The 25968-nt window shown below is 42.9% G+C and overlaps 1 protein-coding gene across 1 annotated transcript in view; it reads left to right on the top strand.

Annotated features, from left to right (window-relative positions):
• The window catches only part of LOC132833373 (polycomb group RING finger protein 3), a 181614-nt gene that overhangs the window by 140593 nt on the left and 15053 nt on the right, over window positions 1-25968 (top strand). Inside the window, exon 8 of the mRNA XM_060851596.1 lies at window positions 4656-4793. Within this exon, the coding sequence (XP_060707579.1) occupies window positions 4656-4793 (138 nt within the window). The remainder of the gene's footprint in view (window positions 1-4655; window positions 4794-25968) is intronic.

Here is a 25968-nt window from a genome sequence, read left to right as displayed (position 1 = left end):
TACCTGGAATCTCATAATGGATAAAAGTTTGGCTGAGAGTCTGGAAGCAGAGAGAAGTTGAGCACTTGGACTGGAGGAAAGTATATAGTATGGCCTTCCAGGAGTTGATATGAGAATCTTTTCTCTTCATGAATTAATATCTTAGACTTGTATATGTAAATGTTTTAACTTCACAAATGACACTAAACTTACATGTGTTGTGAATTGTGAGGAAGATCACATTTGACTTTGAGAAGACGTAGACTGGCAGAATAGACTGAAGCTTGGTAGAAGACCTTCAAAGCAGGGAGGTTGAATGTATTCACGATAGTTTTCTTGAACAATATGTAAAGGAACCGACAAGGGAGCAAGCTATCCTAGATCTGATCCTGTGTAATGAGACAGGAAAAATTAATCATGTCATAGTTAGGGATCCTCTTGGAAGGAGCGATCACACTGTGGTTAAATTTAAAATACAAATGGAAAGTGTGAAGATGAAATCCAATACCAGGGCCCTGTGCTTAAACAAGGGAGACTACATTTGGATGAGGGAGAGTTGCCTAAAGTTGACTGGAAGCAATGACTTTATGGTGGGACAGTTTACAAATGGTGGAGGACTTTCAAAGCAATTTTTCAAAGTGCTCAGCAAAAATATATACCAATACAAAGGAAGAACTGTAGGAAAAGAGGTAAACTGCTATGGGTGTTTAAGGAAATAAGGGAGGCCATCACATTGAAAGAGTAGGCATACAAAGTAGCCAAGATCAGCAGGAAACTAGGAAGATTGGGAAAGCTTAAAAGGTCAACAGAAAGCCACAAAAAGAGCTATACACAAAAGTAAGATGGATTATGAGAAAAAAAACTAGCTCTGAATATAAAGACAAATAGCAAAAGTTTCTATTTTGTGTCAGTCTTCACAGTGGAGGACATGAATAACATGCCGGTAATTGACAAAGAAGCGAAGGTAGATAAGGACCTGGAAATAATCGTTATCATGAAAAAGATATTGTTGGGCAAGGTGATGGAGCTAAGGATAGACGAGTCTCCTGGTCCTGATAGAATGCATCCCAGGATGCTAAAAGAGATGGCCGGAAAAATAGCAAATGCACTTGTGGCAATTTTCCAAAATTCACTGGACTCTAAGGGAGTTCCAGCCGATTGGAAAACAGAAAATGTGACAGCACTGTTTAAAAAGGGAGGTGGGCAAAAGATGAGGAATTATAGACTAGTTAAATTAACCTCTGCTGTGGGGAAGATGCTTGACTCTATTATCAAGGAAGAAATAGCAAGGCATCTAGATAGAAATTGTCTCATTGGACAGATGCAGCATGGATTCATGAAGAGCAAGTCATGCTTAACTAATCTTTTGGAATTCTACGAAAATATTATGAGCACGATGTAGTGTATCTAGGTTTTCAAAAGGCATTTGAAAAGGTGCCACACAAGATGAAGATGCAAGGTGTTACGGGTAATGTATTAGCATGGATAGAGGATTGTTTAACCGACAGGAAGCAAAGAGCGGGATAAATGAGTGGTATTCTGGTTTGGCAATCAGTGACTAGTGGTGTGCCTCAGGGATCAGTGTTGGGACTGCAATTATTCACAATTTAAATAGATGATTTGGAGTTGGGGACCACGTATAGGATGTCAAAGTTTGTGGATGACACTAAGATAAGTGATAGAGCAAAGTGTGCAGGGGATTGTGAAACTTTGCAAAGGGACATAGATAGTTTAAGTGAGTGGGCAACCGTCTGGCAGATGGAGTACAATGTTAATAAATATGAAATCATCCATTTTGGTAAGAATAACAGTAAAAAGGAGGATTACTTGAACGGTAAGAAATTGCAGCATTCTGTTGTGCAGCAGGTTCGAGGTGCCCTTGTGCATGAATCATGGAAGGTTGGTCTGCAGGTGCAATAGCAGAAGGTAAATGGAATTTTGTCCATCATTGCTAAAGGGATTGAGTTTAAAAGCAGGGAGGTTATGTTGCAGCTGTATAGGGTGCTGGTAAGGCCACATCTGGAATACTGTGTGCAGTTTTGGTCTCCTTAGTTGAGGAGATAAGGGAGGCTTTCACATTGAAAGAGAAGGCATACAAAGTGGCCAAGATCAGCAGGAAACTAGATGATTGGGAAAGCTTAAAAGATCAACAGAAAGCCACAAAAGGAGCTATACAAAAAAGTAAGATGGATTATGAGAAAACAAACTAGCTCAGAATATAAAGATAAATAGCAAAAGTTTCTATAAATATATAAAACAAAGAAGAGTGGCCAAAGTAAACATTGGTCCTTTAAGAGATGAGAAAAGGAATTTTCTACTGACACTAGAATGGGTGCAGAGGAGGTTCACGAGGTTGATTCTGGAGTTGAGGGAGTTGCCTTATGATGAGAGACTGAGTCGACTAGGATTGTACTCATTGGAATTGAGAAGAATATGGAGGATCTTATAGAAATATTTTAAATTAGAAAGGGACTAGACAAGATAGGAGTAGAGTGGATGTTTCCACTGGCAGGTGAAACTAGGACAGGAGGGCATAGCCTCAAAATGAGGGGGAGCAGATTTAGGACTGAATTGAGAAGGAACTTCTTCACCCAGAGAGTTGTGAATCTATGGAATTCCCTGCCCAGTGAAGTGGTTGAGGCTTCCTCAGTAAATGTTTTTAAAGTTAAGATGGATAATTTTTTGAACAGTAAAGGAATTAAGGGTTATGGTGAGTGGGCAGCTAAATGGAGCTAAGGCCACAAAAACACTAGTCATGATCTTAGTGAATGATGGAGCAGACTCGAAGTGCCACATGGTGTACTCAGTTTTTAGCGTTCTTATGAAATGATAAATTTTGGCAGGAACTGGGAGACAGAGTGTAAAATAAATGAGCCCGTTGCAAAAATGTTGCAGGTACAGAAGAGCCTGTGGATGTATACGTATTAATCATGAACTAACAAAGGTCAGGTTGAGCAACCACTTACTAAGGTTAATGGAGCTTTAGATTTAAAGGTGGAGTGTACAAAAGTAAGAAAATTATGTTGGATCTTTAATAAAACACTGGTTCAGCCTCAACTGGAGTATTGTCAAATTCAGGGCACTATGTTTCAGGAATAATATAATAACTGTAGGGAGTTTGGAAAAAGGATTCACAGCGATAGTTCCCAGGATCAGGCTTGCGTTTTATGGATTGATTGGAGAAGCCTGGGAGTGCGTTGCTTAGAGAAGTGAATAGTGAGTAGATTTGACAATGAATCGTGAGTGTCTGGATAGAATTGCTCATAAAATAATAATGCCTTATCTCCAGAAGCATTGAAAACAAGAGGCAGAGATTTATGGTGAATGACCAAAAGGGCATGATACGAAATGATTTTACATAGCATTAGGTACAATTCAAAATGCATTGTCTGAAAGCGATGGAGATCGATTGTCTTCAAAAAGAAATTAGAAAACTTAGTGAAGGGTAAAAATATCCAGGATGACAGGGAAGGTCAGGGCTATGGGTCTAGGTGCATTGTTCTTCCAGAGAACTAGTGAAAACAGAAAGGATTGAATGGCTTCCTTCTGGGCTGTAATCATTCTACTTGAGCACTGCTGTTAGTGCAAACGCGGAAGTTGAGAATATTGCTAACAGCGCCAACAAGCACTTTTCAAAAATCTGCTTACAGGGCGGTACGGTGGTACAGTGCTGCCTCGCAGCACCAGGGTCCCAGGTTTGATTCCAGCCTCGGGCGATTGTCTGTGTGAAGTTTGCACATTCTCCTCATGTCTGCGTGGGTTTCTTCCGGGTTCTCTGGTTTCCTCCCACAGTCCAAAGATGTGCAGGTCAGATGCATTGACCATGTTAAATTGCCCATAGTGTTAGGTGCATTCGTCAGAGGGAAATGGGTCTGGGTGGGTTACTCTTTGGAGGGTTGGTGTGGACTGGTTGGGCCAAAGGACCTGTTTCCACTTTGTAGGGAATCTAATCTAACCTACAGAAGCTTCACCAGAACCACTGAGCTCATTATAGCCTTCCCTTTTTACAATCTTGGTCCAGACAGACATAAGAGCTGAATTCTGGAAATGAATAAGTGCCCTCAACATCAAGATAGCATTTGACAGAATGTGGTGTCAGGAGTCCAAGTGAAGTTCAAGTCATTAGAAATTGAAGGAAAATGCTCCACTGTTTGGAATTATACCTAGCAAAAATGAAGTTGGTTGTGTTTGTTTGGTGGTTAATCATCTCTACAAGTGTTCCTTAATGCAAGTCTAAGGCATCTTCAACTGCTCCAAATCTTCCCTCCAGCATGAAGTCGGAGGGGCAGGTGTTGATGATTTGACAATTAGCAGTTACACTAGTTAATGAAGTCTGTTACCATAATAACAAGACTGTACATCATTTGGGCTGGTAAGGTACAAACAAAATATTCTCTCAGCAATAAACATTTTCATTTTATCTGGGAATTTGACCTAAACTGATTTGGCAAAATAACAAACCATCCTATTGATCTCACTTAATCTGGATGACTAGCCTGTGATTACTTGGTTGTGTTTCTTCTTTTCTAAAATGAAACCTGTGATGTTTCTCACAGGGAAATTATGTTAACATTTAGGAGTTGGTTCAACTCTTGAAACGGTCGTTGCCTTTGACATTGCAGAGAACATTAATTAATGTAGTATATACTGTGTTATGTGTCTGCTTTTTCCTTAAGGTAAGCATCTGTTTGGAATGCAATAGCAGTAAGTTACGTGGGTTGAAGAGAAAGTGGATTCGCTGTTCAGCACAGGCTACTGTTCTACATCTGAAGAAATTTATCGCCAAAAAACTCAACCTAGCATCATTTAATGAGGTAAGTTTAAAAATAATTAAGTTTTTTTTAAACAAGTGCATGCATACTTTACTGATGTTTTGGGATATTACACATATAAGTAATTCCAAGAATTAATTAATTTACAATACTGTATTGTGGGTGTTTATTTCCTTACTTTGCTTTGCGTGCAGGTTGAATCTTTATTTGCTACGGTATTCTAAATTATTGTACGACCATAGGACACGGGAGCAGAAATTAGGCCATTCAGCCCATCATGTCTGCTCCACCATTCAATCATGGCTGATAGTTTCTCAACCCCGTTCTCCCACTTTCTCCTCATAACCCTTGATCACCTTGACACTCAAACCTATCTATCTCAGTCTTAAATATACTCCGTGATCTGGCCTGCACAGCATTCTGTGGCAAAGAATTCCATAGATTCACCACTCTCTGGTTGAAGAGGTTTTTCCTTATCTCTGTTCTAAAAAGTCTTCCCTTTAATTTAATCCCTGTGCCTTTGGATCTTAGTCTCTCCTACCAATAAACACATCTTTCCAACATCTACTCTCCAGGCCATTCAGTATTCTACAGGTTTCAATTAGATCCCCCCCTCATTCTTCTAAACTCCAAGGAGAATGGACCCAGAGTCTTCAAATATTCCTCATATATTAAGCTTTCAATCCTTGAACCATTCTCATGAACCTCCTCTGAACACTCTTCAGGACCAGTACATCCTTCCTGAGATATGGGGCTCAAAACTGTGCGCAGTACTGCACATGTGGTCTGACCGGAGCCATATACAGCCTCAGAAGTATATCCCTGCTTTTATATTCAAGTCCTCTCAAAACAAATGGCATTATTGCATTTGCCTTCCTAACTACTGACTCAAGCTGCAAGTTTGCCTTGAGAGAATTCTGGACTGGAACTCCCAAGTCTCTTTGCACTTCAGATTTATGAATTTTCTCCCCATTTAGAAAGTAGTCCATGCTTCTATTCTTTCTACCACATTTCATGACCTCAAACTTGCCCATGTTTTTACTCCATCTGCCACATCTTTGTCCACTCTCCTAACCCATCCAAATCCTTTCAGCCTCCCTGCCTCCTCAGTGCAACCTATCTTTGTTTTGTCTGCAAATTTAACCAGAATGCCCTCAGTTCCTTCATCTAGATCACTAATGTATAAAGTGAGAAGTTGTGGTCCCAACACTGAGCCTTGCAGAATACCACCTATCACCAGCTGCCAGTCTGAGAAGGACTCTTTTATCCCCATTCTCTGCTTTCTGCCAGATAGCCAAGCTTCCATCCAAGCTAGCACCTTGCCTCAACCACCATGGACTCTTATCTTACTTAGTAGCCTCCTGTACAGCACCTTGTCAAAGGCCTTCTTGAAGTCCAGGTGGATAACATCCATTGACTTTCCTTAGCCTAACCTGCTTTTTATTTCCTCAAAGAATTTCAGCAGTTTTCTTAGGCATGGCCTCCTCTTGATGAAACAGTGCTGACTTTGCCCTATTTTACCATACATCTCCATCATCCACAGGTCTTTGTCTTATTTTGTAATATTCTGAAGTAGACTGGACACTTTTCAGAACCGTAGATGGTGGCCTTCAGCTGCCTTGTGAATTTGCAGAATTTATGATGAGAATGGGCTAAAATATATGCTTCCTTAAACCAAGGAGACTGTGCAAACAGATGGCTGCAGTTTTAAAGATGTGTTTATTGAAACATCATGAGTTGTATACAGCCACTTCCCTGGAAAAGTGAGAGCAAAGGCAGACAGAACAGAGCTAACTGGTTCTGAACCAGGGAAACAACTGCTGGGCAACAACATTTTGATTGGCTTCTGTCCAGGTGACCATGGCTTCTATGGAGTCAGTGAAGCAGAAACCTCTAGCCTGCAAAGAGAAAGCATCAAAAATCTTTCTCTGTGTCTTCCACTCCTGCGTGGAGGTACCAGGAAGTCTACAATAACAGTGATATGGCTGCTACTCACCTTGCTTTGAAAATTCTCTTTTACTGTCTGATGACTACAGTACAGAAGATGTCCATTGAATGCATTGTGTCCAAGCAGGTCAACAAAGATCTCATTACGTTAATCCCATATTTCAGCATTTGGCCCATTGTGCTGGAGGCTGTTGCAATGCAAGTAAATATCTAATTACAGCTCAAATGTTATGAGAGTTTCTGACTTAGGACATTTTCAGGCAGTGAATTCTGGACTCTCACCACTATCTAAGAGAAACATTTCTCCTCAACTCTCCTCTTAGACTTTCATCTCTTATTTTAAGTCATTTTCTGATTGACAGGATGTAAGGAGCGCTGTGCCACAGGGATCATTGCTGGGGCATTCCTCACCTTATAATTTATATAAATAATTTGGGTCAAGGGGCTACGGTATGATTGCCAAATTTGCTGCTGATACAAAACTAGGTGGGAAAGTAAGTGTAGAGGATACAATGAGGTCAAAAGGATTATATATCACTTCACTAAGGATGCAAAGATATCGCAAATGGAGTACAATGTGTGAAATTATAGAGTTGTGGTTTCTGGAGGAGGAATTTTTAAAAAAGTGTCATCTAAGTGGTGAGAGAATCCAGACCAGAAATTAATTTGGTAAGCAAATAGATTGTTACAAATTATTGTAGGGAGAATTGAATACAAAAATAGGGAGGTTATTTTTGGCAGAGCTGACTCGGCTGAAATGGTCTGCTTCTGTTCTTGCATCTGATGAACTGTGATCATATGCTTTGGTCATACAGGATACTGGTGAGACTGAAATGGAGTACTGTGCAATGTATTTGTTTCACTATTTAGAATGTATGTACATTGGTGGGTTGAGAGAAGGTTTACAAGAGTAATGCTTGGGTTATCTTTGAGAAAAGGTTGCACGGGCGTGGCTTGTACCCTTCGGAGTTTCAGAGCAGAAGGAGGGTTCCTTACTGAATGTAGAAAATTCTGAGCGAACTTGACAGTTTGGATGTGGAACAGACATTTCCATTAGTAGTAGAATCTTGAGCTAAGGGGTCATTGTTTTATGTTGTCAATCTTTAACTTTTAAATAAAGGTAAGGAGAATTTTCTGAGAGTTGTCTCTTTAATCCTCTTCCTCCAAACTTAATGGAGCTGGAATCTTTGACTATTTTGAAGACACAGGAAGATATATTCCTGAAAGCAGTTGGTTGAAAGGTTATCAGGAGTAAGGAGGAATGTGCAGTAGAGGTTAAAATCATATAAGCTGTAATTTTATTGAATTGCAAGATAGGCCCAAAAGTCCAAGTGGCATACTTCCTACTCCTAGTTTACTTATATGTAATAACTATACTGAATTCTGGATGTTTGCTCTCTGAGCTGGAAGGTTCATTTACAGACTTTTCATATCATACTAGGTAATATCTTCACTGAGCCTCTGGTGAAGCGCTTGTGTTATGTCCCACTTTCTACTTATGTGTTTAGGTTTCCTTGGGTTGGTGATTTCACTTCCTGTGTTTATGTCATTTCCTGTCATTTTGCTCAGAAGATGGTGGATGGGGTCCAAGTCGATGTGTTTGTTGATAGAGTTCCGGTTGGAATGCCATGCTTCTAGGAATTCTTGTGCGTGTCTCTGTTTGGCTTGTCCTAGGATGGGTGTGTTGTCCCAGTCAAAGTAGTATCCTTCCTCATCTGTATGTAAGGATACTAATGCTTGTTGGTCATGTCTTTTTTGTGGCTAGTTGATTTTCATGTGTCCTAGTGGTGAGTTTTCTGCCTGTTTATCCAATGTGGTGTTTGTTACAGTTCTTGCAAGCTCTTTTCTAAATGATGTTTGTTTTGCTTGTTGTCTGTATAGGGCCTCGCATAATTAATTCACATCTCCTAAACATGTATCCGGCTCCAATCTGGGGAGTCTATTCCTAAATAGCAAAAAACTTCTCTGTGAACTGCTTAGCCCAGTCATGTATTTCCCTCAATAGCTTCAAATCTTTGAAAGGTCTTTTCTATTTACTCATGCCTCTGTTCAAACTTATTTAGTGTATGTATTTTCGATACTACTATATTCTTTATTCTGTTCAATGCTTTAAACAATAGCATAAAGCACAATGTTCTTAAAACATATGCGTTTCTTTTTGCAAGAATGTGCTTTCCTCCTAGACCCTCTGGCTTTCTGTTTCTTTGGCCATCTGTACTTTGTCTTGCATTTTCAGTATTTTTCCATTTGTGTATACTCTTGAGTCTTATGTTTTCTGTCTCATGTTACAATGAGATTTATAAGATTGTTATGTTTTTGGACAATGTCTCCAACTTTAATGTAAAATACATGGAGCATATAGCCTGTTCTTAAGTTTGACTGACAGCAAACCAGGATAGATTGTTTGCTACAGATTAAACATGACTCAAATTGTTATGCTTACAGCAAGGTGCAAGTTGAAGAGTGTAGTAGCAGTCTCTGTATTAGTAGTAAGTAGACTGAGAGTCTACAAAGTCTCAGAAAACCATTAGGAATATTGGGTTGTAAACATAGGTAAAAACAAGGACTGCAGATGCTGGAAACTAGAGTCTAGATTAGAGTGGTGCTGGAAAAGCACAGCAGGTCAGGCAGCATCTGAGGAGTATATTTTAAACCACAATCAGAGAGCTGAGGACAGAATCTTCGGTGCAGAATCAAAAGTTTGCGGCACAGTTGTCTTTTAAGGTGAATGTCAACAGTTGCTTGGCACTATGTAGAAGAGAAACAAGGGAAGTCTCCCTGGAGTCTTGAGCAATAAGCATCCTTCAGTAACATCATAATAACTGGTCATTTTCACATTGTAGTTGTAGAAATTGGTTGCTACATTTCATGCTTTATAACTGTGGTGCTGTATAAAATACTTCATTGACTCTCAAACACAACAATAAAAAAGGGGATGTTCGCTGATGATTGTACAATGATTATACCATTCACAACGAACCAATCTGTGTCCATTGGATGATCGGATATCGGAATATCTGCTCTGCATTCAATTATGGCTGATATGTTTACCAACCCCATTCTCCTGCCTACTCGTCATAACCATTGATCCCCTTACTAATCCCCTTACTATCTATATCAGTCTTAAATACAGTCAGTGAATTGGCCTCCACAGCCTTTTGTGGCAGTTAGTTTCACAGGTTAACCACTCTGAGGCTGTGCCTTGAGGTCCTGTCTGTTCTTTTTAGTGGAAACATATTCTCCATATCCACTATATCCAGGCCTCTTTGTGTTCTGTCAGTTTCAACAAGACCTGGGCAGCTTTCATGATTAGGCTGGTAATTATGGTATGGAAGTGCTGGTGTTGGACAAGGTTGGAAGTCACATGACACCAGGTTATAGTCCAACAGGTTTATTTGAAATCTCAAGATTTCGGAGCGCTGCCCCTTCATCAGATTAAGTGAAGAGAACACCCAAGCACAGACTTTATAATCAGAGATCAAAACATCATGCAATGGTGTAAATGTAGTGTCAGGAGACAGATTTATCACTCTGAAGTGATCGAGAGTGTCAGATGCTGTGAGTAAACTGTCAACAGCTGAATAACAAGTGAAGGAATGATCTGTAATCTGATTAACTGAGGTTGAGAGATAATTACAAAAAATTAAAAATAAGGTGTTGCTGAAGGCAAACCAAATGACTAGAATATCATAATTGGTATAAGAGTTGCATGCTGAGTGTCTAAACAAAGTAACAAATAATCTAAAACTCCACAAATTAATTAAGTTAGAGAGATCATAATAAGTTATCAAGGTGATGGTGCCAAATCAGGACAATGAGGAAGATTTTACAGAACAGTGTGGTGGGATCACATGTAGTGTGATATGAACCCAAGATCATGGGATTGAGGCCGTCTTCGTGGATACGGAACTTGGCTATCAGTTTCTGCTCGGCGATTGTGAGTTGTCATGTATCTTGAAGGCCGCTTTTGAGGACGCTTGACGAAAGATTGGAGGCTGAATGCCCTTGACTGCTGAACTATTCCCTGACTGGGAGGAAACATTACTGTCTGGTGATAGTTGCATGGTGTCCATTCATCCGTTGTCTTAGTGTCTGCATGGTCTTGCCAATATACCATGCCTCGGACAACCTTGCCTGTCGTGTATGTGGTAGACAACGTCACGTTGTGGGTGGTATTTCCATGTATGATGGTAGTATCCATGTTAATGATTGGCATGTCTTTCAGAGGTTTCCATGGCAGGGTTGTGTGGTGTTGTGGTCGATGTTGTCCTGAAGGCTAGGTAGTTTGCTGTGAACAATGGTCTGTTTAAGGTTTGGCAGTTGTTTGAAGGTGAGATGTGGAGGCATAGGGATGATCGTCGTGAGATGTTCATCATCATTGATGACGTTGAAGGCTGAGAAGAGTGTGGTGTAGGTTCATTGCTCTAGAGAAGTACTGGAAAATGAAGAATAGTCTGTTGGTTATATCCTGTGTCTGTCCTCTGAGGAGGTTGTTGCGGTTTTTGACTGTCTTAGGCTCTTAGAATCCCTACAGTGTGGAAACAGGCCCTTTGGCCCAACAAGTCCACACCAACCCTCTGAATAGTATCCCACCCAAACCCATGCCCCATTATTCTACATTTACCCCTGACTAATAGAACATAGAACATTACAGCACAGTACAGGCCCTTCGGCCCTCACGGTTGTTCCAACCTGTGGAACCAATCTGAAGCCCTTCTAACCTACTGTATTCCATTTTCGTCCATATGTCTTTCCAATGATCATTTAAATGTCCTTAAAGTTGGCCAGTCTATTACTGTTGCAGACAGTGTAGTCCATACTGTTACTACTCTCTGAGTAAAGAAACTACCTCTGACATCTGTCCTATATTTGTCACCCCTAAATTTAAAGCCATGTTCCCTTATGCTAGCCATCACCATCCGAGGAAAAAGACTCTGACTGTCCAACCTATCTAACCCTCTGATTATCTTGTATGTCTCAATTAAGTCACCTCTCAACCTTCTCTCTAACGAAAACAGCCTCAAGTCCCTCAGCCTTTCCTCGTATGACCTTCCCTCCATACCAGGTAACATCCTAGTAAGTTTCCTTTGAACCCTTTCCAAAGCTGCCACATCCTTCCTATAATGGGGTGACCACAACTGTATGCAATACTCAAAATGTGGCCGTACCAGAGTTTTGTACAGCTGCAAAATGACATCATGGTTCCGAAACTCTGTCCCTCTACCAATAAAAGCTAACACACCATATGCCTTCTTAACAACTCCATCAACTTCGGTGTCAACTTTCAAGGATTTATGTACCTGGACACTGACATCTCTCTGCTCATCTACACTGCCAAGAATCTTACCATTAGCAGCGTACTCTGCATTCCTGTGAATCACCTCGCACATTTCTGCATTAACTTCCACTTGCCACCTCTCAGACCAACTCTGCAGCTTATCTATGTCTCTCTGTAACTTAGAACATCTTTCGGCACTATCCACAACTACGATCTTGGTGTCATCCGCAAATTTACTAACCCATCCAGGTCATTTATAAAAATGACAAACAGCAGTGCACCCAAAACAGATCCTTGTGGAACCCCACTAGTAACTGAACTCCAGGATGAATATCTCCCAACAACCATCACCCTCTGTCTTCCTTCAGCTAGCCAATTTCTGATCCAAACCGTTAAATCACCCTCAATCCCATGCCTCTGTATTCTGTACAATAGCCTACCATGGGGATCCTTATCAAATGCTTTACTGAAATTCATATCTACCACATCAACGGTTTTACCCTCATCCACCTGTTTGGTCACCAGTTCAAGAACTCAATAAGGTACCCTTCACAAAACCATGTTGACTATCCCTAATTAGTTTATTTCTATCTAGATAATTATGAATACTACTCTTTACAACCCTTTCCAACACTTTACCTGCAACCAAAGCAAGGCTCACAGTTCTATAATTTCCATGATTGTCTCTACTCCCCTTCTTGAACAAGGGAACAACACCAGCTATCCTCCAGTCTTGTGACACTATTCCTTTAGACAATGATGACATAAAGATCAATGCAAAAGGCTCAGCAATCTCCTCCCTGGCTTCCCAGAGAATCCAAGGATAAATCCCATCTGGGCCAGGGGACTTATCTATTTTTACACTTTCCAGAATTGTTAATACCTCCTCCTTATGCACCTCAATCCCATCTAGTCTAGTAGCCTGTATCTCAGTATTGTCCTCCACCACATTGTCTTTTTCTAGTGTGAATACCGACGAAAAGTATTCATTTATTGCTTCCCCTATCTCCTCTCTCTCCACACACAACCTCCCACTACTATGCTTGATTGGCCCTGATCTTACTCTTGTCGTTCTTTTGTTCCTGATATGTCTATGGAAAGCATTAGAGTTTTCCTTGATCCTATCCGCCAATGACTTCTCATGACCCCTCCGGGCTCTTCTTAGCTCCCTCTTAAGGTCTTTACTGACTAATTTATAACTCTCAAGTGCCCTAACTGAGCCATCACATCTCATCCTAATGAAAGCCGCCTCCTCCTCCACCATCTCCTCCACCATCTCCTCCACCATCTCCTCCACCATCTCCTCCACCATCTCCTCCACCATCTCCTCCACCATCTCCTCCACCATCTCCTCCACCATCATCTCCTCCATCTCCACCTTCTCCATCTCCACCTCCATCTCCATCTCCTCCGATTCAACTTACTTAGTAAACCACAGCTCCCCCGCTTGACAACCTCCTCCTTGCCTGACTGGTACATATTTACCAAGAACCTGTAGTAGCTGTTCCTTGAATAAGCTCCACATTGCAAGTGTGTCCATCCCCTGCAGTTTCCTTCCCCATCCTATGCATCCTAAATCTTGCTTAATCGCATTCTAATTGCCTTTCCCCCAGCTATAACTCTTGCACAGCGGTATACACCTATCACTTTCCATCATGAAAGTAAACTTAAGCAAATTGTGGTCACTATCATGAAAGTGCTCACTTACCTCCAAATCTAACACCTGGCCAAGTTCATTACCCAGTACCAAATTTAATGTGGCCTCACCCTATCCTGCACACAATGGACGAAAACTGACCCATCTAAAATACTTGAACTATAGCATTTCCAGTCAATATTTGGAAAGTTAAAGTCCCCCATAACAACTACACTGTCACACGCTGTTATCGAGAATCATCTTTGCTATCCTATCCTCTACATCTCTGGAAGTATTTGGAGGCCTATAGAAAACTTCCAATAGGGTAATCTCTCCTTTCCTGTATCTAATCTCAGCCAATACTACCTCAGTAGACGCGTCCTCAAATGTCCTTTCTGCAATCGTAATACTGTCCTCAATTAATAGTGCTACACCACCCCTTTTTTACCATTTTTTTCTGTTCTCACTGAAACATCTAAACCCCGGAACCTGTAATAACCATTCCTGTCCCTGCCCTACCCATGTCTCTGAATTGGCCACAGCATCGAAATCTCAGGTAACAACCCATGCTGCACGTTCACCCACCTTATTCTGGATGCTCCTGATGTTGAAGTAGACACACTTCAAACCACCTTCATGTTTGCTGGTGCCATCTTCTGATCTTGAAATCTTAGTTCTCACTTTACTACTCTCAACCTCCAGTATAGTCAAACTACAATTTCAGTTCCCATCCCCCGATGAATTAGTTTAAACCCTCCGCAGAGCATTACCAAATCTCTCCTCTCCCCCCACCCCCAAAAGGATATCGGTACCCCTCTGATTCTGATGTAGACCATCCTGTTTGTAGAGGTCCCACCCACCTCAGAAAGAGCCCCAATTATCCAGGAATCCAAAATCCTCCCTCCTGCACCACCCCTGTAGCCATGTGTTCAACTCCTGTCTCTCCCTGTTCCTCGCCTTGCTAGCATGTGGCATGGGCAACAAACCAGAGATAACAACTCTGTTTGTTCTAGCTTTAAGCTTCCACCCAAGCCCCCTGAATTTCTGCCTGACATCCCCATCTCTATTCCTACCTATGTCTTTGGTACCTATGTGGACCGCGACTTGGGGCTACTCCCGTTCCCCCTCCAGGATTCCAACAACACAGTCAGAGATCTCACAAACCCTGGCACCTGGGAGACAACGCACCAACCATGATTCTCTGTCATTCCTACAGAATCTCCTAACTATGGAGTCCCCAATGACTAATGCTGTGGTCCTCTTCTCCTTCCCTTCTGAGCAACAGGGACAGACTCTGTGCCAGAGACCTATCACCTAATAAGTCGCTGCCCCCAACAGTATCCAAAACAGTATACTTGTTGTTGAGGGGAACGGCCACAGGGGATCCCTGCACTCCTTTCCATCCCCTGACAAGAACCTTCTTCTTCACCTAAGGTGTAACTACCTCCCTGTAACTCCTCTCATTAACCCATCCTGCCTCCCGATTGATTTGAACTTCATCCAGCTCCAGCTCCAGTTCCCTAACATGGTTTTCAAGGAGCTGCCTTACCTACATCGTATGCACCTTACTTAAACATCCTGAACACTTAGGGCTAATTAGCATGACCAACTCACCTAACTGCACATCTTTGGATTGTGGGAGGAAACTGGAGCACCCAGAGGAAACCCATGTGGACACGGGGAGAACGTGTAATGTCCACACAGTCGCCCAAGGACTGAATCGAACCCAGGTCCTTGGCACTCTGAGACAGCAGTACTAACCACTGAGTAACCGTGCCACCACTATGGCATGTTGGAACTGGTAATCGATGAGTTGGACATCATATCCCATTCTTATGAGGGCATCTTTCAGCATCTTTAGTTGTCCATCATATTCCTCTTTGTCTGGACGGATTCTGTGTATATTTGGACCTTGTCTGTAAGAGGTGGCTTCTTTAAAATGCTTGTGGTTGTGAGGTACTGAGGTGTCTGTCCTTGATCGATATGCATGTGTCCAAAAATGAGTCTGATTCTGAACAGCAGTCCATGTTAAGTTTGATTGTGGGATGAAACTTGCTGATATCATTGTGTAGTCATTTCAGTGATTCCTCACCATGAATACAAAGGAAGAAAATGTCATTGATGTCCCTGGTGTACAGCACTGGTTGGAAGTCTTGTGCAGCAAAGAAGTCTTGCTTGAACTTGTGCGTGAAAATGTTGGCGTATTGGGGTGCAAAGTTGGTCCCCATGGCTGTTCTGTGTATTTGGGTGAAGGGCTGGTTGTTGAAGGTAATGACTTCCCCGTGGGCAGGGATGAAGCAGATGAGTTATTGGATGGTATCTGGAAATTGACAGTTGTTGCTGTTAAGATTAGAGCGGTGCTGGAAAAGCACAGCAGGTCAGGCAACTCCAAGGAGCAGGAAAATTGGCATTTCGGGCAAAAGCCCTTCATCCTGATGAAGGACTTTTGCCCGAACCATCGATTCTCCTGATCTTCGGATGCTGTCTGACCCGCTGTGCTTTTCTTGCACCACTCTGATCTTGAGTCCAATCTCCAGCATCTGCAGTCCTCACTTTTGCCAAGTTGTTGCTGTTCACTACTGAGCTGTTGCAGCATTCCATTGTCATGGGGGGGTCCTCATCTAGAGTTATGAAATATCCATTGTGATGACGATTTTTGTCCTGGTTCGGCTTGGTCCGTGGGTGCTGAGTTTGTGTAAGAAGCCTGTAGTATTGGGACAGAAGCTGGGGTTCTTTGTACGATGAGTTTCAAGATGCACTTGACATCGCTCGAGACGTCCTCACACAGCATCCCATTGCCTGATACAAAGGGATGTCCAAGTTTGTTGGCTTCGTGTATCTTTGGAAGGCAGTAGAAGGCTCTTGTGTGAGAAGTACATGGGATGAGAGTGCATAGATTCTCTGAAGGTTTGGATCAAAGATCTTGATCAGTCCATTGAATTGACGGGTGTATTCTTCGGTCAGATCGATAGGTAGTTGTCTGTAGTGTTCCTCATTGTTTTTGTGAGCACAGCTGATGAATCTAATGTTAATGCATCTTTTGACGGCTTGAGCATTTCTGTCGATCCAAGGGCAGCAGCCTTCCAGAATGGTCCAAGTTGACAATTTCTTTTTGTTCGCTGCACTGCAGGTCTTTCTGTCCACTGTTCCAATTCATTGGTTGTCTCATTGGGCTCACTGCTGACACTAGGGACTTGTGGGAGAACTCCCAGAGCCTCATTCACCTGATGAATTCCTCCATGTGTGCTGTGAGACCAGTGAGGTCCATTTTGGTAGTGGGGTAGAAATTGAGCGCTCAGCTGAGAACTTTGATTTGGTTGAAGAATGTGGTCAGACAAGTTGACGATGGAGATAGCTGATATTTGGCGAGTAATGTACTTCCCACACAGGCTTCAAGCAGTGTAACCATTGTTCCAAGCCATTTAATGGCATTATCATTGCTGAATCCCCACTCCATCCACATCCTGAAGGTTGCTATTGATGCAGAATTTGAATTGATACACATAGAACATAGAACATAGAAAAATACAGCGCAGTGCAGGCCCTTCAGCCCTCGATGTTGCGCCGACCGAAGCCCACCTAACCTACACTAGCCCAAAAACCTCCATTTGCTTATCCAATGCCCGCTTAAATGACCATAAAGAGGGAGAGTCCACCACTGCTACTGGCAGGGCATTCCATGAACTCTCAACCCGCTGAGTAAAGAATCTACGCCTAACATCTGTCCTATACCTACCACCCCTTAATTTAAAGCTGTGTCCCCTAGTAACAGCTGACTCCATTAGCGGAAAAAGGTTCTCACTGTCAACCCTATCTAAACCCCTAATCATCTTGTACACCTCTATCAAATCTCCCCTAAACCTTCTTTTCTCCAATGAGAACAGCCCCAAGTGCCTCAGCCTTTCCTCATACGATCTTCCTACCATGCCAGGCAACATCCTGGTAAACCTCCTCTGCACTCGTTCCAATGCCTCCACATCCTTCCTATAATATGGCGACCAAAACTGCACACAATACTCCAGATGCAGCCGCACCAGAGTCTTATACAACTGCAACATGACCTCAGGACTCCGGAACTCAATTCCTCTACCAATAAAGCCCAGTACACCATATGCCTTCTTCACAGCACTATTTACCTGGGTAGCAACTTTCAGAGATCTGTGTACATGGACACCAAGATCCCTCTGCTCATCCACACTACCAAGTAGCCTACCATTAGCCCAGTAATCCATCTTCTTGTTACTCCTACCAAAGTGAATGACTTCACACTTAGCTACATTGAACACCTTTGTCTTTAAATTCATTCATGAGATGTAGATATCGCTGGCTGTGTCAGAATTAATTGCCCATCCCTAGATGAACTGCCTTCTCAAATCCTGCTGTTAGGGAGGGCGATCCAGAATTTTGATCCAGTGACACTGAGAGAACCGTGATACATTTCCAAATCAGGGTGGTGAGTGGCTTGGACAGAAACTTGCAATGGTGCTGTTCACTTGTATCTATTACCCTTGTACTTCTCGATTGAAATGGTCATAGATTTGGACGTTGTTATCTCAGGAGCCTTGATGAATATCTGTAGTCCATCTGGCGGGTGGTATGCTGTTATTGAGCAATGGTGATAGAGGGCATGAATGCTTGTGGATTTGTTGCCAATCAAGTGAGCTGTTTTGTCCTGACCGCTATAAAGTTCTTGTCTGTTGTTGGACTTGTACCCAACCAATCCCATGAGGGGGCAACCAGAACTGAACACGATATTCCAAGTGTGGTCTGACCAGGGCTCAATAGAGCTGCAGCATAATCTGGTGGCTCTTAAACTCAATCCCCCTGCCAATTCTGCTAATCTACAAGAGCTGGGAATTTTGTGACAAGTGTCTCACCTCCAGTCTGCTTGATATTTGTCCACAATCTTCAAGGCTCAAGTCAGAACTGTGATGGAATATTCTCCATTTGCCTGAATACATTGAACAGTGTAGCACAGTCCTTTGGGCCTCGATGTTGTGTTGATCATCTATCCAACTCTAAGATCAAACTAACTACATGGTACTAAATTCCATGTGCCTATCCAAGAATTGCTTAAATGTCCCTCATGTATCTGACTTTATTACTACTGTTGCCAGTGCATTCCACGCACCCACCACTCCCTGAGTAAAGAACCTACCTCTGACATCTTCCCTAAACCTTTCTCCAATCACCTTGTGATAGCCATGGGAAAAGGCCTCTGGCTATCCACCTCTATCAAGTCACTTCTCAACGTTTTTCTCTCCAATAAGAAAAGCCCTAACTCCCTCAACCTTTCTTCATAAGCTGTGCCCTCCGTTCCAGGCAGCATTCTGGTATATCTCCTCTGCACCCTCTCGAAAGCTTCCAATTCTTTCTTATAATGAGGCAACCAGAACTGAACACAATATTCTAAGTGTGGTCTGACCAGGGCTCAATTGAGCTGCAGCATAACCTTGTGGCTCTTAAATTCAATCCCCCTCCTAATGAAAGCCAACACACCACATGCCTTCTTAACAACTGTATTAATTTGGGTGGCAACTTTGGGGGAACTATGGACATGGACCCCAAGATCCCTCTGTTCCTCCACATTGCCAAAAAGCCTGCCTTTAACCCTGTATTCTGCATTCAAATTCAACCTTTCAAAATGAATGACGTCATACTTTTCCAGGTTGAACTCGATCTGTCACGTATCAGCCCAGTTCTGCATCCTGTCAGAGTTTTAGCAAACTACAACAGTCCTCCACACTATCCACAACTCCACCAACCTTTGTGTCATCGGCAAACTTACTGACCCACTCTTGTACTTCCTCATCCAAGTCATTTATAAAAATCACAAAGAGCAGAGGTCCCGGAACCAATCCCTGCAGAACATCACTGGTCACCGAGCTGCAGGCTGAATACTTTCCATCTACCACCACTCTGTCTTCTGTGGGCCAGCCAGTTCTGTATCCAGACAGATAGGTTTCCCTGTATTGTATGCCTCCTTACTTTCTCAATGAGCCTACCATGAGGAACCTTATGAAATGCTTTGCTAAAATCCATACACCACAATCACTGCTTCTTTTTCATCAACGTGTTTTGTCACATTCTTTGAGGATTTCATAAGGTTCCCCATGGTAGGCTCATTCACAAAGTAAGGAGGCTGCCATGGGAACCTTCTCAAAAGCCTTGTTAAAATCCATGTACATCATATCCACTGTTCAATCTTCATCAGTGTGTTTTGTCACATCCTCAAAGAATTCAATAAGATTTGTGAGGCATGACCGGCCCCTCACAAAGCCATGCTGATTATCTATCATTAAGCTATGGTTTTCCAAATAATCATAAATCCTGTCTCTCGGAATCCTCTCCAATACTTTGCACATGACAGACGTAAGACTGACTGGTCTGTAATTCCCAAGATTATCCCGAGGATTCTGGGTAATCCAAGATGGAGGACGGGAAAAATTTCTGGCTTTAAAGTTGCTGCTTTTATATGCTGATGCATTGTTTTGAAACTTTGGAGAAAAAAAGGTCAAAACAAAAGCATTTTTAAAAGGGAGAGGAACAGACAAAGGCAGCACATAGTGAGGTCAGTACAGAAGAGGGGGTGGGGGAGAGAGAAAGGGAGAGAAAGAAACCCACACTGCTAACTGACAGAGCAGTGAACCGTGCAGTTACTGCCTTTGCTGTTTGAATTCATGTATCGCTGGATGTCAGAGTGCATCTGGGAAAACTAACATACAGTGAAATTCACAACTGATCTTGAAGGAACCTGTTTGGGAGAGGTCTCAGCACAGAAACAGATAAGTGGATAGTTTTAAGTGTGGCCTTACAGTATGTCTGCAGTAGTGATTAGAGTCGGTTCTTTCTTAATTATATGTTTTATTGAAATATATCTCTTGATTAAACTTAAAAATATAAGTCATATGTATTAAGTTAGCCTGGAGCAGTGTTTTGTAGAGGAATAGGGCAGCGCTATTTTCTGGGTCTGTAGATTGGAAGAAGCGAAAATGGCCTTTTGTAGAGTGATATGCTCTTCTTGTCGGATCAACAACAAAGAAAATTTACAGCCCAGGAACAGGCCCTTCGGCCCTCCAAGCCTGCACCGATCCAAATGTACTATCTAAACCTGTTAGTCAATTTCTAAGCATCTGTATCCCTCTGCTCCCCACCTACTCATGCATCTGTCCAGATGCATCTTAAATGAATCTACCAGGCCTGCTTCTACCTTCTCTGCTGGCAACATGTTCCAGACACCCACCACTCTCTGTGTGAAGTACTTGCCCCGTGTATCCCCCTTAAACGTTCCACGTCTCACCTTGAAAACGTGACCTCCCATTATGGAATCCTTCACCCTGGGAAAAAGCTTGTCTCTATCCACCCTGTCTATACCCTTCATGATTTTGTAAACCTCCATCAGGTCCCCCCACAATCTCCTTTTTTCTAATGAAAATAAACCTAACCTACTCATCCTCTCTTCATAGCTAGCACCTTCCATACCAGGCAACATCCTCGTAAAACTTTTCTGCACCCTCTCCAAAGTGTCCACATCCTTTTGGTAATGTGGCGCCCAGAACTGTACACAGTATTCTAAATGCGGCCGAACCAACGTCCTGTACAATTTTAACATGACTTGCCAGCTGTTATACTCAATACCCCGTCCAATGAAGGCAAACATACTATATACCTTCTTGACCACTCTATCCATCTGTGCAGCAACCTTCAGGGTACAATGGACCTGCACTCCCAGATCTCTCTGCCCATCAACTTTTCCCAATACTCTTCTGTTCACTGTATAATTTGCTCTAGAATTAGTCTTGCCTAAATGCATCACCTCACATTTGCCTGGATTGGAATCTATCTGCCACTTTTCCGTCCGACTCTGCAATCTATCTATATTCCCCTGTATTCTTTGACAGTCCCTTATGCTTTCTGCTACTCCACCAATCTTTGTGTCATCTGCAAACTTGCTGATCATACGAACAGTGCCCTCTTCCAGATCATTTATGTATATTACAAATAACAGTGGCCCCAATACTGACCCCTGTGGAACACCACTGGTCACTTTTCTCCATTTCGAGAAACTCCCTTCAACTACTACTCTCTGTCTCCTGTTGCTCAACCAGTTCTTTATCCACCTAGCTAGAACACCCTGCACACCATGTGACTTCACATTCTCCATTAGTCTACCATGGGGAACCTTATCAAACGCCTTACTAAAGTCCATGTGTATGACATCAACAGCCCTTCCTTCATCTATCAACTTGCTCACTTCCTCAAAGAACTCTATTAAGTTGGTAAGGCATGATCTCCCCCACATAAAACCATGTTGTCTATCACTGATAAGCCCATTCTTTTCTAAATATAAATAAATCCTATCCCTCAGTACCCTCTCCAGCAACTTTCCCACCACTGACGTCAGGCTCACTGGTCTGTAGTTACCCGGAGTATCCCTATTACCCTTCTTGTACAGGGGGACAAAAAGAGCAAACTTCCAGTCCTCTGGCACCTCACCTGTATTTAAGGATGCCACAAAGATATCTGTCAGGGCTTCAGTTATTTCCTCTCTCACCTCCCTCTGCAACCTGGGATTGTTCCCATCTGGTCCTGGGGATTTGTCCACCTTAATAACCTCTAGCCTACCCAACACATCTTCCCTACTTATGCCAGACTAATCAAACTCCTATCTCTAATCTCAACATTCATCATGTTCCTCTCCTCAGTGGATGCAAAGTAATCATTCAGAATCTCACCCATTCTCTCAGGTTCGACACACAACCTGCCTTTATTATCCTTTAGTTTACCAATCCTTTCTCTAGTTACCCGCTTGCTTCTTATATAAGAATAAAATGTTTTGGGATTCTCCTTAATTGTGCTCGCTAAAGCTATTTCATGACCCTTTTTAGCCCGCTTGATTCCTTGTTTAAGACTTGTCCTACTCTTCCGATATTCCTCCAGGGCCTATTCTGTGCTTAGCTGCCGAGACCTTGTGTATGCTTCCCTTTTCCTCTTGGCTAGTCGTACAATTTCTCCTGTCATCCATGGTTCACGAATCTTGACCTTCCTATCCTTTGCCTTCAACGGGACATGCCTATCCTGCACTGCCATTAACCTATTTTTGAAAGCCTCCCTCATCTCAAATGTGGACTTCCCTTCAAATAGCTGTGTCCAATCCACTTTCCTAGTTCCTGCCTAGTTTTGATATAATTGGCCTTGGCCCATTTTAGTACTCTTCCCTTAGGACAACTCTCATCTTTATCTATAAATATTCCAAAACTTACAGAATTGTGGTCACTGTTTCCAAAGAAATCCCCTACCGCAACTTCTACTACCTGGCCTGGCTCGTTCCCCAGTACCTGGTCCAATATGTCCCCTTCCCTCATTGGACTATTGATACACTGCTCTAGAAAACTCTCCTGGACGCTTCTTACAAATTCTACCCAGCCAGACCTCTTACACGAAGTGTATCCCAGTCAATGTTGGGAAAATTAAAATCTCCCATCACAACTACCCTATTGCCTCTACATCTTTCCATAATCTGTTTACCTATTTGTTCTTCTATCTCACGCTCACTGTTGGGAGGTCTGTAATTCAGCCCCAACAATGTAACTGCACCCTTATTTCTCAGCTCCACCCCAAATGCCTCACTACCCACGACCACCATAGTGTCCTCCTTTAGCACAGCCATGATATCATCCCTGACTAGCAATGCAACTCCACCCCCCTTTTACTTCCCTCCCTGTCCTGTCTGAAGCATCTCTATCCTGGAACATTTAATTGCCAATCATCATGCCCTTCCTTCAACCAAGTCTCTGTGATTGCAATAATGTCATACTCCCAGGCACCGATCCAAGCCGTAAGTTCATCTGCCTTACACACTATACTCCTTGCATCAAAGTAGATGCATTTCAGGCCACCAGTTCTTTTGCGCTCATCTACTCTCTGCCTACTCTTTCCCTTATTAATGCAATCTTCATGATTCTTACAGTCTCTAGTCTCCACCTCGCTGCCGACTTGTTTTCTCTTCTGGTTCCCAGACCCCTGGCACATTAGTTTAAAACCTCCCCAACAGCAGTAGCAAAAACCCCCTCCCCAAGGACATTGGTTCCGATCTGGTCCAGGTGTAGACTGCCTATTTTATACTTTCTTTCTTATCATTATTTTTCATATATTTAAGTCATTATTTGGCTTTAGTCAGTTCATGTAAAGCTAAGCTTATGATGGCAGGGGACCTCAGACTCGTAGCATGTGCCTCTTGCTTGCTGTGGGAGCTTAGGAACACGTTTGATGTTCCTATCTCTTAATTTGCAAGAAGTGTGTCCAGCTGCAGTTCTTGTTTGACTGCATGACGGCTCTGGAGCTGCGGATGGACTCACCGTGGAGCATCCGTGTTGCTGAGGAGAACAGTTCCCAATGTCCAACAAATCTGAACCCCTCCCTCCTACACCATCTCTCAAACCACGTGTTCATCCTGCCTAAGTTTTCATTTCTACGCTAACTAGCACGTGGCACTGGTAGTAATCCTGAGATCACTACCTTTTGAGGTCCTCCTCTTTAACATCTCTCCTCGCTCTCTGAATTCTTCTTTCAGGACCTCATCTCGCTTTCTACTTATGTAGTTGGTGCCTGTATGCACCAAGACAACTGACTGTTCACCCTCCCCTTTTAGAATGCTCTGCAGCTGATCAGTGACATCCTTGACCCGAGCACCTGAGAGGCAACATACCATCCAGAAGTCACGTTTTCGGCCACAGAACCGCCTATCTACTCCCCTCACAATAGAATCCCCTATGACTATGGCTCTACGAGTCTTTTTCCTGCCCTCCTGAACAGCAGTGCCTGCCACGGTGCCATGATCTTGATAACAGCTGCCCTCTCCTGGTGAGCCATCTCCCCCAACAATATCCAAAATGGTATACATGTTTTGGAGGGAGATGACCGCAGGGGACACCTGCACTGCCTTCTTACTCTTTTTTTTCTCTTTTGGTCACCCATTCACTGTCTCCCTCAGCAAATCTATTCTGCGGTGTGACCAGTTCACTAACCGTGCTATCCACGACCACCTCAGCATCGCGGATGCTCCACAGTGAGTCCATCCGCAGCTCCAGAGCCGTCATGCAGTCAAACAAGAGCTGCAGCTGGACACGCTTCTTGCAAGTTAAGAGACAGGAACATCAAACATGTTCCTAAGCTCCCACATCAAGCAAGAGGCACATGCCACGAGTCTGGGGTCCCCTGCCATCATAAGCTTAGCTTTACATGAACTGACTAAAGCCAAATAATGACTTAAATATATGAAAAATAATGATAAGAAAGAAATAAAAGCCTTACCTGAGAGTATTTTTCTTTCAGTTAGAGGAGGGGGGCAGGAGGGAGCTACTACATGTGTAGTATCTCGGGTTTAGCCACTGCCCAAATATAAATTGAGTCCTTACCTTCCCAGCTGCCCTCGCTTCACCTCACCTTCTGTCTTCGCTGCTCTGTCAAACTGGAGGTGGGAGTTTAGGGAGTGTTTATGTGTTACTGAGGATTATATCGGCAATAAATGCCGTTGGTTGTGAATCCTATCAGATCAAATGGATCGGTTGGAGTGACAGAAGTAATGATGAATTTAGAACGAGATGTGATGGATGGCTGTTATAGGAAGGGAGAAAAGTTGCAGATACAGTTACATAGATGGGGTAACTCCAGGAAAGGTAGGAGAGGGAAGCAGGTAGTGCAGGAGTCTTCTGTGGCTATCCCCATTTCAAACATGTATGCTGTTCTGGAAAATGTAGGGGGTGATAGATTCTCAGGGGAATGTAGCGTAAACAGCCAAGTTTCTGGTTTCGAGACTGGCTCTATTGCAATGACTGGTACGTCGGGTTCCAAGAGATCAATTGTGTTAGGGGACTGTCTAGTCTGAGGCACAGAAAGACGTTTCTGTGGCCAGCAGCAAAAAATCAGAATAGTGTGTTATCTCCCTAGTGCCTGGATCAAGGATGTCTCAGAGAGGATGCAGAATGTTCTCAAAAGGGAGAGGGACCAACAGGAGGTCATTACACACTTTGGAACCAATGACATAGAAAGGCAAAAGGATGAGATTCTGAAGGGAGAATATAGAGAGTTAGGCCGGAATTTAAAAAGGAGATCCTTGAGAGTAGTAATATCTGGATTACTCCTGGTGCTGCGAGCTAGTGAGGGTAGGAATAGGGTGATAGAGCAGATGAACGCATGGGCTGAGGAGCTGGTGTATGGGAGAAGGATTCACATTTTTGGATCATTGGAATCTCTTCTGGGATAGGAGTGACTTGTACAAGAAGGACGGATCCCACCTGAATTGGAAGGGGACTAATATACTGGTAGGGATATTTGCTCGAGCTGCTCAGAAGGAT

Source organism: Hemiscyllium ocellatum, chromosome 36, assembly GCF_020745735.1.
Source record: "Hemiscyllium ocellatum isolate sHemOce1 chromosome 36, sHemOce1.pat.X.cur, whole genome shotgun sequence".
Classification (NCBI taxonomy): Eukaryota; Metazoa; Chordata; class Chondrichthyes; order Orectolobiformes; family Hemiscylliidae; genus Hemiscyllium; species Hemiscyllium ocellatum.
This window is presented reverse-complemented; position numbering and strand designations above follow the sequence as displayed.